This window comes from Ranitomeya imitator, chromosome 2 (genome assembly GCF_032444005.1).
Source record: "Ranitomeya imitator isolate aRanImi1 chromosome 2, aRanImi1.pri, whole genome shotgun sequence".
Taxonomy (NCBI): domain Eukaryota; kingdom Metazoa; phylum Chordata; class Amphibia; order Anura; family Dendrobatidae; genus Ranitomeya; species Ranitomeya imitator.
This window is the reverse complement of record NC_091283.1, coordinates 175,806,871-175,825,324: the sequence shown is the minus strand read 5'-3', so window position 1 is coordinate 175,825,324 and position 18,454 is coordinate 175,806,871. Positions and strand designations below refer to the sequence as shown.

General features: G+C 42.8%; 1 protein-coding gene across 2 annotated transcripts in view; it reads right to left on the bottom strand.

The window, feature by feature from the left end:
- KCNT1 (potassium sodium-activated channel subfamily T member 1) overlaps positions 1–16,709 on the bottom strand; it is a 370,149-nt gene extending 353,440 nt beyond the window's left edge. The window contains exon 1 of one of the 2 annotated variants that reach the window (XM_069748033.1): positions 16,196–16,709. In XM_069748033.1, the coding sequence (XP_069604134.1) occupies positions 16,196–16,362 (167 nt within the window). In that variant the 5' untranslated portion in view covers positions 16,363–16,709. The remainder of the gene's footprint in view (positions 1–16,195) is intronic. The other variant, XM_069748032.1, reaches the window with a different exon arrangement.
- Positions 16,710–18,454: the final 1,745 nt, after the last annotated feature.

Sequence of the window (18,454 nt, the reverse complement as noted above, 5' to 3'; positions counted from 1 at the left end):
CCTGGGAAACACACATTCGCCAGAAGACTCGCTACACTCATCAGGAGGGCGTTAAACTAGAAGAAGAGGGGACGGGAAGAAAAACATTAGACTTGAACAAAGAAGATCCAGGAAAACATACTCAGAAGGGAGGTAAGAACATTTCTAAAACAATCCACAGTGAGGAGATTGGAACAAAACAAAATCCTCTAAACTGCATGCTCGCAAACGCCAGAAGCCTGACAAACAAGATGGAAGAACTAGAAGCAGAAATATCTACAGGTAACTTTGACATAGTGGGAATAACCGAGACATGGTTAGATGAAAGCTATGACTGGGCAGTTAACTTACAGGGTTACAGTCTGTTTAGAAAGGATCGTAAAAATCGGAGAGGAGGAGGGGTTTGTCTCTATGTAAAGTCTTGTATAAAGTCCACTTTAAGGGAGGATATTAGCGAAGGAAATGAGGATGTCGAGTCCATATGGGTCGAAATTCATGGAGGGAAAAATGGTAACAAAATTCTCATTGGGGTCTGTTACAAACCCCCAAATATAACAGAAACCATGGAAAGTCTACTTCTAAAGCAGATAGATGAAGCTGCAACCCATAATGAGGTCCTGGTTATGGGGGACTTTAACTACCCGGATATTAACTGGGAAACAGAAACCTGTGAAACCCATAAAGGCAACAGGTTTCTGCTAATAACCAAGAAAAATTATCTTTCACAATTGGTGCAGAATCCAACCAGAGGAGCAGCACTTTTAGACCTAATACTATCTAATAGACCTGACAGAATAACAAATCTGCAGGTGGTCAGGCATCTAGGAAATAGCGACCACAATATTGTGCAGTTTCACCTGTCTTTCACTAGGGGGACTTGTCAGGGAGTCACAAAAACACTGAACTTTAGGAAGGCAAAGTTTGACAAGCTTAGAGATGCCCTTAATCTGGTAGACTGGGACAATATCCTCAGAAATAAGAATACAGATAATAAATGGGAAATGTTTAAGAACATCCTAAATAGGCAGTGTAAGCGGTTTATACCTTGTGGGAATAAAAGGACTAGAAATAGGAAAAACCCAATGTGGCTAAACAAAGAAGTAAGACAGGCAATTAACAGTAAAAAGAAAGCATTTGCACTACTAAAGCAGGATGGCACCATTGAAGCTCTAAAAAACTATAGGGAGAAAAATACTTTATCTAAAAAACTAATTAAAGCTGCCAAAAAGGAAACAGAGAAGCACATTGCTAAGGAGAGTAAAACTAATCCCAAACTGTTCTTCAACTATATCAATAGTAAAAGAATAAAAACTGAAAATGTAGGCCCCTTAAAAAATAGTGAGGAAAGAATGGTTGTAGATGACGAGGAAAAAGCTAACATATTAAACACCTTCTTCTCCACGGTATTCACGGTGGAAAATGAAATGCTAGGTGAAATCCCAAGAAACAATGAAAACCCTATATTAAGGGTCACCAATCTAACCCAAGAAGAGGTGCGAAACCGGCTAAATAAGATTAAAATAGATAAATCTCCGGGTCCGGATGGCATACACCCACGAGTACTAAGAGAACTAAGTAATGTAATAGATAAACCATTATTTCTTATTTTTAGGGACTCTATAGCGACAGGGTCTGTTCCGCAGGATTGGCGCATAGCAAATGTGGTGCCAATATTCAAAAAGGGCTCTAAAAGTGAACCTGGAAATTATAGGCCAGTAAGTCTAACCTCTATTGTTGGTAAAATATTTGAAGGGTTTCTGAGGGATGTTATTCTGGATTATCTCAATGAGAATAACTGTTTAACTCCATATCAGCATGGGTTTATGAGAAATCGCTCCTGTCAAACCAATCTAATCAGTTTTTATGAAGAGGTAAGCTATAGGCTGGACCACGGTGAGTCATTGGACGTGGTATATCTCGATTTTTCCAAAGCGTTTGATACCGTGCCGCACAAGAGGTTGGTACACAAAATGAGAATGCTTGGTCTGGGGGAAAATGTGTGTAAATGGGTTAGTAACTGGCTTAGTGATAGAAAGCAGAGGGTGGTTATAAATGGTATAGTCTCTAACTGGGTCGCTGTGACCAGTGGGGTACCGCAGGGATCAGTATTGGGACCTGTTCTCTTCAACATATTCATTAATGATCTGGTAGAAGGTTTACACAGTAAAATATCGATATTTGCAGATGATACAAAACTATGTAAAGCAGTTAATACAAGAGAAGATAGTATTCTGCTACAGATGGATCTGGATAAGTTGGAAACTTGGGCTGAAAGGTGGCAGATGAGGTTTAACAATGATAAATGTAAGGTTATACACATGGGAAGAAGGAATCAATATCACCATTACACACTGAATGGGAAACCACTGGGTAAATCTGACAGGGAGAAGGACTTGGGGATCCTAGTTAATGATAAACTTACCTGGAGCAGCCAGTGCCAGGCAGCAGCTGCCAAGGCAAACAGGATCATGGGGTGCATTAAAAGAGGTCTGGATACACATGATGAGAGCATTATACTGCCTCTGTACAAATCCCTAGTTAGACCGCACATGGAGTACTGTGTCCAGTTTTGGTCACCGGTGCTCAGGAAGGATATAATGGAACTAGAGAGAGTACAAAGGAGGGCAACAAAATTAATAAAGGGGATGGGAGAACTACAATACCCAGATAGATTAGCGAAATTAGGATTATTTAGTCTAGAAAAAAGACGACTGAGGGGCGATCTAATAACCATGTATAAGTATATAAGGGGACAATACAAATATCTCGCTGAGGATCTGTTGATACCAAGGAAGGTGACGGGCACAAGGGGGCATTCTTTGCGTCTGGAGGAGAGAAGGTTTTTCCACCAACATAGAAGAGGATTCTTTACTGTTAGGGCAGTGAGAATCTGGAATTGCTTGCCTGAGGAGGTGGTGATGGCGAACTCAGTCGAGGGGTTCAAGAGAGGCCTGGATGTCTTCCTGGAGCATAACAATATTGTATCATACAATTAGGTTCTGTAGAAGGACGTAGATCTGGGGATTTATTATGATGGAATATAGGCTGAACTGGATGGACAAATGTCTTTTTTCGGCCTTACTAACTATGTTACTATGTTACTATGTTACCACTCTTTGGGTTACCGCCCCTTTTTTGACTCTGCCCCTTTTAGGCAAGTGCAGCGCCCCAGAGTCCTGGTCGTTGCAGTAATGTCGCTCTGCCGCTAAGGGGAGTGATGTTATGTCTGATTGCACTAAAGGAGTTCACCTGACCAGGTATCACAAGCACACATTACACTTCACACTCCGACCACTAGGGGGAGCAAAAGGCGCTATGTATTAGGCCACTCCTCACACTGGTAAAACTAGGGGTCGGATAGGAAGTTAGAACAGAACGCAGCCTGGGAGAGTCCAGGGAGGACCTGTCAGGGGTGGGTTCCTGACAGGGGCCTAGCAGAACGAATAGAAAGCAACGGAACCGCGCCTGCACTACCTTGCGGCGGTATCCTAAGAAAGGACACGATGAGAAGGATATTGTGGACAGTGAGAAACGAGATCAAAGCACAAAGGAGAGCCAGTAGGAGTCGTGCCCCGAGAACGGCAACATCCTACTGAGGCGCGTAGCCGGTGACCGGAACACCGAGGAAGTAACTGACTCTATGCCTTACTTCAAATACCACAGGACAGTTGATTATAGGTTGGCTGTCTACCATTCATCACCTAAGCAGACATAGGGGGCAAGCGTGGAGAGGGGCGTCTCTAGGGTCCCAGAACAGCTCCGAGCCTTCCCGTCAAATGGGTGCGTCCTATCCAGATAAACTTGGGGGACGGAGAGAGAGAGAAAGAGAAAGAACAAGAACAGAAGTTGTGAGGACTATCCCGAATGCTCAGCAGGGAAGTACTACAACACACAGGCGCTAGTGGTAGGCACTGATTTCCACCTGCAAAGGGAAATCTGGATGTGCCTTCGGACCGGCCAGACTCAGCCAGCCCGGTTAGCAGTGCTCTGGACTGCGGATCCCGAAGTCTTCAGTAAAAGGTAAAGAGACTGCAACCCTGTGTCCTCATTATTGATTGCGCCTCACACCATCGCCACCTACACTACTGGGAAGCCCTGGGGATATACTTCACCTGTGGGAAGGTATACCATCTAGCTGCCATCACATCACCCCAGTGGACCCCGAGCAGCGTCGGTCGACCTGATCGAATACCACAGGTGGCGTCACGAAACTTTAGCCGACTTTCATCACCCCTTTTATTGGACGCCCCTTGGCAGGGTCACGGACGGGGTCCAGCCACCATGACAACCTAAGAACTGAGACAGAGAGGACCGCTACTGAGTAATCCGCGGCCCTGCGTCTGGGGGCGCTCCACAAGCATCCCCGTTTGGATCACCGCCCCTTCCCTGGGGTACACCTCGTGGACTCCCACGGTACTTTTAAGCACCAGTTCGCACAGTACATACACTATGTCCCTGGGCTTGTACTGGCCCTTTAAGAGTCTGAACGGGAGAAATTTTTTTTTCTTTTTAATGTCACTTCACCAGCTCCCGCTGGTACTGCCACAGCTCTCGCTGCAGTCACATACAACCGGCACCTCCGGCTGCCGACCACAAGCCACTGCCACTGCAGCTCCGCCTGCTGCGGAACCTCTTGCTGCAACTGCAGCTATGCTCCACAAGGCTCTGCAAGGCTCTACTTCAAACTTCGTGGACCCACTGATCCACAGCAAGATGCTTGTCAGCTTCGTAACCCAGCCGAGTTACAGCCAGACGCAATCTTCGTGGCCCCGCCGAGCCACAGCAATTAACTCCACACGTGCCACCTGGACCGTTGCCCGCGGTCTAGCACCATATGTGAGATTGCACTCATTAACGGGTAGAGGATTACTCGCTAGGCACGGGATTGAAGCACACGGGCACGAATTTTCAACACAAATCAGTCCATATGGTTTATTTTCAAGTCATAAACTGCGACGTAAGCCAGGTTACAAATCACCGGTTTACATATAGTCCATTACACACTGTATCATTGGCTTGCATTATCCCTTTGCAGTAACTAAACACGCTGGTCCTCTTCTGACCAGTTGCCGTGGGTTACCACACAGTTCATAGAAACAATTAGCACCAACAGTACCTTCTGGGAGCTCCTGCCCCACCTGCTGACTCCTGTCAGTCCTCTCTCTTGGGAAGTAGTATACTAAATCCACCGCACTCCCTAAGTGGAATATCTTATGCGGAAATGTAGATTTTTTTGAAAAATGCTAATTTATTCAAGTATAGAAAGAGTCAATCAAGTATATCGGATCAAACATAAGGCAATTTATACAAAATGTACATGCATACATATTGAATAAATTAGCATTTTTCAAAAAAAATCTACATTTCTGCATAAGATATTCCACTTAGGGAGTGCGGTGGATTTAGTATACTACTGGTATTAGACCTTATGGTCTGTCGCACCAGCACCCCGATCTAATATAGAATGCAGGCCAATATATTTCTATTTATGCTCTCTCTTGGGAAGGCTGCCTCACGGGGATCACCAACTTGCCTGGTCGGCACACATTAGACAGTCCAGACCCACCAAAGGACTGTAGCTTCCCCACACAGTAGCTGGCACTGGCTCTGCAGATCCCTGTCCTCACCTCGTGCTGTTTGGGGATCCGGTCCTACTCCCAGGACCTCCCAACACCCAGGTTACTCAGGATCACACAGGTGGCCTGTCCGGGTACTATTCAGGACGTCCGTCCCTGGCTGGGACCGTCCAATACCCAGGCCACCAGTAGCAAAGTCCCACCACGTGCTCTTCAGGGCTAGCACGCCCAACAGAGAGGTTTCTATCTGGGCCTTGCACCTGTACCATACAGGTCTACACACTCAGACCACATGTGACCCACACCCTGGTCACATTATCTAGGTGTAACCACTCCCCTGGGTGGGAGTGTGGGTGTGTGGCTAGTTTGTTCCGCCCATCTCACATAACTAGCCCTGCCAACCTCCCATTATAAACATACAATATACTTCTGGGACCTATAGTCCCACAACACCACATCGTTTCAGGCTGGCAGCGCAGATTCTCCTCCTCTGCGACACACATATCGGCCATTCACCACAATGCCGGACTTTGTCACATCATCACATCCATGCATGCAACAGCCTCAATACGCCTCCGTGCGTATACTGGGGAGACCATACAGCGCCCCCTACCTGTTACAGGGGTCACTGCATCACTATATATATATATATATATATATATATATATATATATATATATGTATATATATATATATAATATATATCTCTTTATATTTCATAGACAGATAGAAGAATAGCCGTTATTTCATTTGTCGGCTTCTGTAAAATCAATGCAGGAGCCAACAGGATAGGAGACGTGGATTACATACACTAAATCCATGCAGAACAGTTAGATATACAGTTATATGAAAAAGTTTGGGCACCCCTATTAATCTTAAGCTTAATGTTTTATAAAAATAGTTTTTTTTTTTTGCAACAGCTGTTTCAGTTTCATATCTCTAATAACTGTTGGACACAGTAATGTTTCTGCCTTGAAATGAGGTTTATTGTACTAACAGAAAATGTGCAATCTGCATTCAAACAAAATTTGACAGGTGCATAAGTATGGGCACCCCACCAGAAAAGTGACATTAATATTTAGTAGATCCTCCTTTTGCAAAAATAACAGCCTCTAGTCCCTTCCTGTAGCTTTTAATGAGTTCCTGGATCCTGGATGAAGGTATTTTTTTACCATTCCTCTTTACAAAACAATTCCAGTTCAGTTAAGTTTTATGGTCGCCGAGCATGGACAGCCCTCTTCAAATGATCCCACAGATGTTCAATGATATTCAGGTCTGGGGACTGGGATGGCCATTCCAGAACAGTGTAATTGTTCCTCTGCATGAATGCCTGAGTAGATTTGGAGCGGTGTTTTGGATCATTGTCTTGCTGAAAGATCCATCCCCTGCGTAACTTCAACTTTGTCACTGATTCATGAACATTATTGTCAAGAATCTGCTGATACTGAGAGGAATCCATGCGTCCCTCAATTTTAACAAGATTCCCGTTGCCGGCATTGGCCACACAGCCCCAAAGCATGATGGAACCTCCACCAAATTTTACTGTGGGTAGCAAGTGTTTTTCTTGGAATGCTGTGTTTTTTTGGCCGCCATGCATAACGCCTTTTTGTATGACCAAACAACTCAATCTTGGTTTCATCAGTCCACAGGACCTTCTTCCAAAAAGAAATTGGCTTCTCCAAATGTGCTTTTGCATACCTCAGCCAACTCTGTTTGTGGCGTGCTTGCAGAAACGGCTTCTTTCGCATCACTCTCCCATACAGCTTCTCCTTTTGCAAAGTGCGTTGTATAGTTGACCGATGTACAGTGCCACCATCTGCAGCAAATTGATGCTGCAGCTCTCTGGAGGTGGTCTGAGGATTGTCCTTGACTGATCTCACCATTCTTCTTCTCTGCCTTTCTCATGTTTTTCTTGGCCTGCCACTTCTGGCCTTAACAAGAACTGTACCTGTGTTCTACCATTTCCTTACTATGTTCCACACAGTGGAAATTGACAGGTTAAATCTCTGAGACAGCTTTTTGTATCCTTCCCCTGAACAACTATGTTGAATAGTCTTTGATTTCAGATCATTAGACAGTTGTTTTGAGGAGCCCATGATGCCACTCTTCAGAGGAGATTCAAACAGGAGAACAACTTGCAAGTGGCCACTTTAAGTAGCTTTTCTCATGATTGCATACACCTGGCTATGAAGTTCAAAGCTCAATGAGGTTAGAAAACCAAAAAAAAGTGCTTTAGTAAGTCAGTAAAAAGTAGGTAGGAGTATTTAAAACAAGAAAATGTTAAGGGTGCCCATACTTATGCACCTGTCAAATTTTGTTTGAATGCAGATTGCACATTTTCTGTTAGTACAATAAACCTCATTTCAAGGCAGAAAGATTACTGTGTCCAACAGTTATTAGATATATGAAACTGAAATAGCTGTTGCAAAAAAACCAATTTTTATAAAACATTAAGCTTAAGATTAATAGGGGTGCCCAAACTTTTTCATATAACCGTATAGATGTCAGTGACCAATATACATAGTATTGTGTGTGCAAATTAGGGGACATGTATGTATTTAATTAAAGAACCTTTTTTTGGGGAAAAATGGTGTGGGTTCCTGCGCAATTTTCTGCGCCAGTGAGGGAAAGCCACCGACTGGGGGCTGATGTTTATAGCTTAGGAAGGGGTTAATACCCATGGATCTTCCCAGGCTATAAATATCAGCCCGCAGCTGTATATTTAGCCTTCACTGGCTATTAAAATCGGGGAGCCGCCCAAAAAAATGATGTGGGGGTCACCCTATAATTAATAGCCAGAAAAGGCTATGCAGACAGCTGCGGGCTGATATCCATAGCCTAGGAAAGGACTATGGTTATTGCCCCCCCTCCCCCCCCTGGCTACAAACACCAGTTCACAGCCACCCCAGAAATGGCGCATCTGTAAGATGCACCAATTCTGGCACCTAGCCTCCCTCTTCCCACTGCCCTGTAGTGGTGGCATATGGGGTAATAGGGGTTTAATGTCACCTTTGTATTGTAAGGTGACATTAAGTCGGCTTAGTAAAGGTGAGGCGTCAATAAGGCACCTATCCATTACTAATCTTATAGTTGTTAATGGGTTAAAAAAAGATAGCCAAAAAAAGTATTTTAATTAAATAAAATGCTAGACAGTTTGACCATTTTATTGTTACTGGTAATCCATGCAACGCCCTCGATCTCCTGTAAAAAATACAAAAACAACAATATACTCATATTTGTCTGGTGTACAGTCAGTCCCACACCATAATCCATATCTGGGGTATATAAAGTTTACAACCGGCAGTGGTGCTAATGAGACCGGGGGAAAACTACTGGGGAATGAATGAAATGCTACCGGCGCAGACTCAGTCACTAGCGGTGCCGTCACTGAGTCTGCGCTCCCTCACAGCCTGAACTCAGATGAACTCGAGCGTGGGAAAATGGCTGCGGATTTTCTCACACTGCAGAGTTCAGTGCGGGTCAGGCTGTGAGAGAGCGCAGCTTCAGTGACATCACCTCTATTCACTGAAGCTGTCCTCGCAGCTGGCATGAACTGCTGTGACATCAGGACCCTGGGAAAATGCCAGGGATGAGGTCACAGCAGTTGATGCCAGCTGTGAGGACAGCTTCAGTGAATAGAGGTGATGTCACTGAAGCTGCACTCCCTCACAGCCTGACCCGCACTGAACTCTTCAGTGTGTGAAAATCAGCTGGCATTTTCCCACGCTCATGTTCATCTGAGTTCAGGCTGTGAGGGAGCGCAGACTCGGTGACGACACCGCTAGTCACTGAGTCTGCGCTGGCAGCATTTCATTCATTCCCCAGTAGTTTACAGCTGGGCCGGTCTAATTAGCACCACTCCTGGTTGTAAACTTTATATACCCCAGATATGGATTACGGTATGGGACTGACTGTACACGGGACAGGTATGGGTATATTTTTTTTTTATTTTTTACTGGAGATTGAGGGCTTCAGGTAATTAGAAGATGTTGTAAGTATGGTTTAATTAAGAACAATAAAGGAGTCTGTGTATTTCAAATAAAGGATTTTTTAATGGGTGTCTGTGTTTTACTAACTATTTCACTATATGAGGTTAGTAATGGGGGCGTCTAATTGACGCATCTTAATTTCTAACCTCGGGGCTTGATGTCACAAAGGTGACATTAATCCCCAACCTATTACCCCACTTGCCACTGCTACAGGGCAAGTGGGAAGAGCGAGGCTAAGTGCCGGAATTGGCGCATCTTACAGATGTGCCTTTTCTGGGGCAGTTGAGTGCTGATGTTTTTAGCCAGGGGGGCCAATATCCATGGTCCCTTCCTAGGCTATTAATATCAGTCTGCAAAGCCTTTGCTGGTCATTAATTACTAGATGGTGGCCCGATTCTAACATCGGGTATTCTAGAATATTCTGACTGACAGAACGTGTTCAGTGAACGTGACTGAACTATGTCGCACTGTGACTGACAGAACTTGTTCAGTAAACATGACTGAACTACGTGGCACTGTGACTGACAGAACTTGTTCAGTAAATGTGACTGAACTACGGCCGGCCTGCGCCTGTCGCTAATTGGTCGCGGGAGGCTGGCGCGACCAATCAGGGATGCAGGATTTAGATTACAGACAGACAGAATTAGACGATTATATAGTAAATGGGGGGACCCCAAGTCATTTTTTGGGGGTCCCCCATTTTAATAGCCAGTGAAGGCTCAGTATACAGCTGTGAGCTGATATTTATAGCCTGGGAAACTCCATGGGTATTACCCCCTTCCCCGGCTATAAACATCTGTCCCTAGTCGCTGGCTTTCCCACTGCTGGTTTTAAAAATTGCACGGGAGCCCACGCCATTTTTTTTCGTAAAATAATCTATTAATTACATACATGTCCCCAAATTTGCACACACACTGTACTAATTGTATTTGTCACTGACTTCTATATATCTACCTATTCTATACGTATTTACTGTATGTAATCCATCTATTCTATCCTGTCGGCTCCTGCAGTGAATTTACAGAACCCGGCAAATGAATTACCAGCTTTTCTTCTATCTATATTTCTGTGCAATATAAATACATATATATGTGTGTCACTGACATGTATATATGTATTATAAGTGTATATATATATATATATATATATATATATATATATATATATATATATATATATATATATTCTATCTTTTCTATTATAAACTGTCAGTGTGATTTTTACATTAGCTGCACATGAATTACCGGCTTTTCAAAGGACACCGATGCATTGCGATTTAATTTCTCGCACCCATTGACTTCTATTGCGGGATGCAATTCATTTTCTGATTACAATCGCAGCATGATGCGATTTTTTTTTTTTCCAGCCCGATCTTGATCCGATCCGAGCTGGATAAAAAAACGCAGATGAGCACAACATCATAGATTAACATTGGTCCGAATTCAATCCAATTTTTTATTGGACTGAATTTGTCCGATTTAATTGCAAGTGGGCATGACCCCTTGGGTAAGAGTCAGCTGTCAATCACTGACAAGGACCGCCCACTGGACTCCTAAGCCCAGAATGAGCAGGGATTTAAATGAAGAAATGATCGAGTTGTACTAGATCTTTTCCTATAAAAGTATATATCAATCTGCTCACCACGTCCTGCTCTGTGCGCCAATGTGACACCACGCTGAACATGATGAGTAAGTATTGGACGGAAATGTTAAACCTGGCAGATTCCTTTCCAGTAAGTCGGGTAAAACTATCATCTCATCCGATGAACATACTTCTTTAGCAATTGCAATTTTATATAGCAGTGGTCACAATTTGCCACAATTCATCAGATACTGAGCAGCAACTATTTGGCGGTATTAGTCGCCATTTATCAGTGGCTGTCACTTTTTAGCAAAATCTATCAATATTTAGAATAATTCTTATCACTACCGAGAAGTGATTATCTCTCTTTGACAGCATTAATTACTATTTATTAGATATTCCCACATTTTGGCAGCATTAATTACTATTTATCGGATATTCCCACGTATTAGCAGCATTAATTACTATTTAGCGGATATTTCCACGTATTGGCAGCATTAATTACTATTTATTGGATATTCCCACGTTTTGGCATGATTAATTTCTATTTATCGGATGTTCCCACATTTTGGTAGAATTAATTACTATTTATTACTTAGAGGAGAGTCTCATGTTTTAGCAGCATTAATTACTATTTAGCGGAGAGTCACGTTTTGGCAGCATTACTTACTATTTATCGGATATTCCCACGTATTGGCAGCATTAATTACTATTTATCGGATATTCCCACGTTTTGGCAGCATTACTTACTATTTAGCGGAGACTCACGTTTTGGCAGCATTACTTATTATTTATCGGATATTCCCACGTTTTGGCAGCATTAATTACTTTTTAGCGGAGACTCACGTTTTGGCAGCATTAATTACTATTTATCGGCTATTCCCACGTTTTGGCAGCATTAATTACTATTTATCGGATATTCCCACGTTTTGGCAGCATTACTTACTATTTAGCGGAGACTCACGTTTTGGCAGCATTACTTATTATTTATCGGATATTCCCACGTTTTGGCAGCATTACTTACTATTTAGCGGAGAGTCACGTTTTGGCAGCATTAATTACTATTTATCGGCTATTCCCACGTTTTGGCAGCATTAATTACTTTTTAGCGGAGACTCACGTTTTGGCAGCATTAATTACTATTTAGCTAATATTCCCACGTTTTGGCAGCATTAATTACTATTTAGCTGATATTCCCACGTTTTGGCAGCATTAATTACTATTTATCGGATATTCCCACGTTTTGGTAGCATTAATTACTATTTATATATACGTAATCATAAAGCACCAATATATCTTGTGGCTGAGGGTATGTATCCCTCCCTGAACACCCCAAGGATGTCAGATCGAAAGAACAACTCCAAATATATAGAACCAAAAAAGAAAGGAGTGAAAATGTCCCAAGCGACATAATTAAAAAGATCAAATACAAACTTTATTACGTGATCCAAATAAGAGTACAAATAGCAGTATAAATAACAATTATATGTATATATGCTGTAAGCAATATATACCAACACAGAGGTATCAAAAAGAAAACCTAGCGGTACACCAGATTACACGTGAGTGGCAAAATTCATTCCTGGGGTAAGAAACAAATGCATAGATGCAGAGTAGCAGAATGTTGGGCCCTATAACAAAATATGGATCATAGTGCCCCCATATAAAAAGGGGTCCAAAATCCGCTATTAAACCAATACTATTGCACACTTACCCATAGTAAAAAACAGGGGCGCAACCCTCGCTTCACCCGGCGGCCCCGACGCGTGTTTCGTGGTGTAGCTTTTTCAACCTGGTATACTGCTAGGTTTTCTTTTTGATACCTCTGTGTTGGTATATATTGCTTACAGCATATATACATATAATTGTTATTTATACTGCTATTTGTACTCTTATTTGGATCACATAATAAAGTTTGTATTTGATCTTTTTAATTATGCTGCTTGGGACATTTTCACTCCTTTCGGTTCTATTAATTACTATTTAGCGCAGTCTCACCTTTTGGCAGCATTAATTACTATTTGGGTAGGCTCACACAAGCATAGAAAAAAAATCAGAGTTTCATCCAGAAAAAGTGATGATTTTTTTCTCCCTTGTCATCCGTGTGTAATCCGTTTTTTACAACAGCTATTAACCATTTACAGTTTCCTATGATACAGAACTGCAAAGATCGGGTCCTGTACTGTGGCTGTTTTTTTTTTTGAGCACCCATCGACTTGAATGGGTGAGTCTCATCTGATTTACGGAAGAAACTACTGCGCGCTGCGATTATTTTTTTTCACACCCCGATTCGGTCAGTGAAATAAATCACTCATCTGCACTGCCCCACTGAGTAATATTGCTCCGAGTACGGTCCGTTTTTTTTTTTCACGGACACAACTAGGAACGAAAATACGATGGTGTGAACGTGGCCTTTCCAAGGTTATCACTGTGTGGCAGCATTTTTTTTCTCACTGTTGAGTCCAAAGAGAATGAGCTGCAATACAAGACATAGCCTAAGGACAGGGGTGGCGCTGTTTTAATAAAAGATGACAAAAACTCCATGGCCATTTAAGGCAGTTTATTCTCGTCCATCAGACCAGTGTTCGCATATCAGGGTTACTGCCTTTACAGACATGTTTTATCACCATCTGCAGCTTGCAGGGATTTGTAGTCCTGCCACAAGGAGAGCTGGGAGATCTGCAGAACATTTCCCCATTACTGCAGAGCATTGCTCTTATGTTACAAATACATACATTCACTGCATCATGGATTATTGGCAGTCTTGCAGAGCATTACTCCTGTTATATTGTTCTTCCATTTAGTTTTTGTTTTTACCTCTGCTGAGATCTGCAGAGCATTACTCCACCCCCACCCCCATTGGCACAAACAGGTTTAATGCTGGCGCTTGTTGCACAAATGACCTAACAGATCTGCAGACTACTGCTCTGTTTTGTCTCTCTATTAACAAATTCTCCCTACATCACTCATACAATATGTTCTTTAGGTTCTGCAGACTATTGCTCTATCTATGTTCTCTTCAACATACTCATTAATGATCTGGTAGAAGGTTTACACAGTAAAATATCGATATTTGCAGATGATACAAAACTATGTAAAGCAGTTAATACAAGAGAAGATAGTATTCTGCTACAGATGGATCTGGATAAGTTGGAAACTTGGGCTGAAAGGTGGCAGATGAGGTTTAACAATGATAAATGTAAGGTTATACACATGGGAAGAAGGAATCAATATCACCATTACACACTGAACGGGAAACCACTGGGTAAATCTGACAGGGAGAAGGACTTGGGGATCCTAGTTAATGATAAACTTACCTGGAGCAGCCAGTGCCAGGCAGCAGCTGCCAAGGCAAACAGGATCATGGGGTGCATTAAAAGAGGTCTGGATACACATGATGAGAGCATTATACTGCCTCTGTACAAATCCCTAGTTAGACCGCACATGGAGTACTGTGTCCAGTTTTGGGCATCGGTGCTCAGGAAGGATATAATGGAACTAGAGAGAGTACAAAGGAGGGCAACAAAATTAATAAAGGGGATGGGAGAACTACAATACCCAGATAGATTAGCGAAATTAGGATTATTTAGTCTAGAAAAAAGACGACTGAGGGGCGATCTAATAACCATGTATAAGTATATAAGGGGACAATACAAATATCTCGCTGAGGATCTGTTTATACCAAGGAAGGTGACGGGCACAAGGGGGCATTCTTTGCGTCTGGAGGAGAGAAGGTTTTTCCACCAACATAGAAGAGGATTCTTTACTGTTAGGGCAGTGAGAATCTGGAATTGCTTGCCTGAGGAGGTGGTGATGGCGAACTCAGTCGGGGGGTTCAAGAGAGGCCTGGATGTCTTCCTGGAGCAGAACAATATTGTATCATACAATTATTAGGTTCTGTAGAAGGACGTAGATCTGGGGATTTATTATGATGGAATATAGGCTGAACTGGATGGACAAATGTCTTTTTTCGGCCTTACTAACTATGTTACTATGTTACTATGTATGTGGATAGATTATTCCACTCCATGGCTACTTTACAGATCTGCAGACTATTGCTCTGTTTTATCTATTGCCTATCTATGTAGATAGATTCCATTCCATGGCTACTTTACAGATCTGCAGATGATTGCGCTGGTCTGGTACTCTATTGCTCTGTGTTATCTACCACTTTCATGCACTGCACTGATTGATAATGAATGATTTTCCACCTTTCTGCAGACTATTGCTCTGTTTTGTCTAGGATCTTCTTGCCTACATTAATGCATTTTCCATTCATCACTCATACAATATCATCTATAGGTTCTGCAGATTATTACTCTTGTGCTCTATTGTTCTGTTTTATCTGTTTCCACCTTTCTTCCACATACTCCTCTGCAGGCTATTACTCTGTTTCAGTTACCCCCTTTCTTCTGTATCTACAGATTCTGCAGAGCATTCATTCAATGATCTGCAGGCTTTTGCTCTGTGTTATCTGCCACCTTCCTGCTCCATAGTCTTTAGAAACCTGCAGACTGTCACATTCTTGGTAATGCTCAGTTTTATCTACCTCCTTCCTGTGTATGGACACATTCTGCAAATCACCTTTGCAGACTATTGCTCTGTCTTCATTGCCACCTTCCATGCACTTATTGATTCTGCAGATCCCTCGCACAATCACTTCTTTAGATGCCTGCAGACTATCACCCCGTCGCTCTATTGCTTGATGTTATCTGCCACCTTAGATGCTGCAGATCGTTCCCTCAGATGACTCTTGCAGACTATTGCTCTATTTTCATTGATAAATCCTGCAGATCATTCTTTCAGTGATCTTTTCAGGCACCTGCAGACTATTGCACTATTTTATCCACCACCTGCAGACACATTATACACTTTTTCTTGTTTCTTCCAGGGCACAGAACAGCAATTCTGGACATCCTGCAACTCATCTTATCATCTAGAACTACTACTCCTATCATCCCCAAACTCAAAGCAAACCCTAAAAAGTGTCAACTCTAATACCTGTCTAATGTCACAGTCTCACGTAACCTGTAACCCCTCCATGGTCTCCAGGGTCCTGGCCAGCCTTACCTGGAGGTATACTTGTGGCTGCTGCCATCATCATAGACAAAGGTCTGGTTGGTATAACACTCAGTGCACATCCTTCTGCCACACTCCCCCGGGTGAAGGTGGTGGTGCTGGTGGGAGGTGGACTTGTAGACCCCTTGGAGGCTCCTTTCCTTGTCGGAAAATGGCATCCTAGCAATGAATGGCAGAGATGGCCACTACATGAACTCCCTGGCTATAGGTCTTGAGCTTGTCCCTGGTGGGTGTCAGAACATGTGCCCCTTCTCCAGGCCGTGGGCTGATGTCCTGCAGGTGGAGGAGAAGCCAACCACCGACATTTCCATGTGTCCCTTTAAATGCCCAATGCAGACGGGGCGGTAAGTGCCACCGACCTCAGTCACTAGTCCTGTGACTTTGATGCAACTGGTAGTAAGCACATTGTGGCAGGAATGGCTGGTGAGAATTCCTCCTCCAAGCCTTCATGTATCCATCCACTCTTTCTCCTTTTGTTAAAACCCTTTTCCATCTCCTTAGAACTGATTGCCCAGTTCACACTGGGGGGTTTAATTTTCCATAGAAGTCAATCCTATTGCCCCATCTGCTGGTCAGTTTGGGTAATGCATGAATTAATTGGAGCTGGCATGCTGGGGGTTGTAGTCTTGCAGTAACTATCTACTATTAATGAAATGCAGCATTAATCAAGATCAATGGCCCAGTATCTTAACATAACTCATCAGTGATGCCATTTTAATTTTTGCAATGGATTAGGAGAGGAGTGGACGCTATATTGTAATTGCACTACTAATTACCACTCAGCAATGCTGGGCCCTCCTCCCCTACATGACTCAGAACCTGCACACAGCCCTCCATGGGCTACCGCTATATAACTGGATGTGTCACCGCCACCATAGATGACACACAAGCCCTGCTGGGCCAGAAGCCGCACACACTGCCTGCAGCATACCCAGTAAATGCGGAATCAGGGCTCAGAGGCTGTCAGAACACGCTGGGGATTGCAGTAATCCAACAGATGGACAAATACAACTAGTATCGTACAGTGACATGTAAAAGTTTGGGCACCCCCTGGTCAAAATGACTGTTATTGTGAACAGTTCGGTAAGTTGGAGATGAAATGATCCCTAAAAGGCCTAAAGTTAAAGATGACGCATTTCCTTTATATCTTAGGCAGAAATATATATATTCATATTTTGCCATTTTAAATTTACAAAAATAAAAATGAGCCAATGCAAAAAATTTGGGAACCCTGCATGGTTAGTATCTAGTAGCACCCCCTTTTGAAAGTATCACTGATTGTAATTGCTTTTTGTACTCAGCCAAGAGTCTTTCAATTCTTGTTTGAGGGATTGTCATCCATGTTTCCTTAGAGAATTCTTCCAGTTCCTGGTTTGCCTTGCACCCTCTGCTATTTTGAGATCTAGCTGCAGATTTTCAATGATGCTGACATCAGGGGACTGTGAGGGCCATTGTAAAACCTTCAGCTCGCGGCTTTTGAGGTCGTCTACTGTGGGATTTTGATGTGTGTTTAGGATGATTATCCATTTGTAGAAGCCATCCTCTTGGCCACTTCAGCTTTTTTACAGATGTTGTTGTGTTGGTATCAAGAATTTGTTGAAATTTAATTGAATCCATTCTTCCCTCTACCTGTGAAATGATCCCCGTGCCATTGACTGCAACACAAGCCCAAAGCATGATTAATACACCCACATGCTTAATGGATGGGGAAATGTTATTTTCCTGAAATTCCGTGCCTTTCTCCCCCACACATAACCTTGATCATCGTGGCCAAAGGGTTCTACTTCATCCTCATCAGTCCACAGGACTTGTTTCCAAAATGCTTCAGGCGGCTTGTTTAGATGTTCTTTTTCATACTTCTGATGCTGAATTTTATCATGAAGATGCAGGAGAGGTTTTCTTCTGATGACTCTTCGATGAAGACCATATTTGTGCAGGTGTCTCTGTACAGTAGAACAATGTACCGCAACTCTAGAGTCTGCTAAATTTTTCTGAAAGTCTTTTGCAGTCAAGCAGGGGTTCTGATTTGCCTCTCTAGCAATCCTACGAGCAGCTCTCACTGAAATTGTAATTGGTCTTCCAGACCTTATCTTGACCTCCTCTGTTTCTGTTAGTTGTCATTTCTTGATTACATTTGAAACTGAGGAAAGGGCAACCTGAAAACTCTTTTAGAGATCATTTAATCTTCAACTTGCTGAACTGTTCACAATAACAGTAATTTTGACCATTGGTGTACAAACGTTTACATGC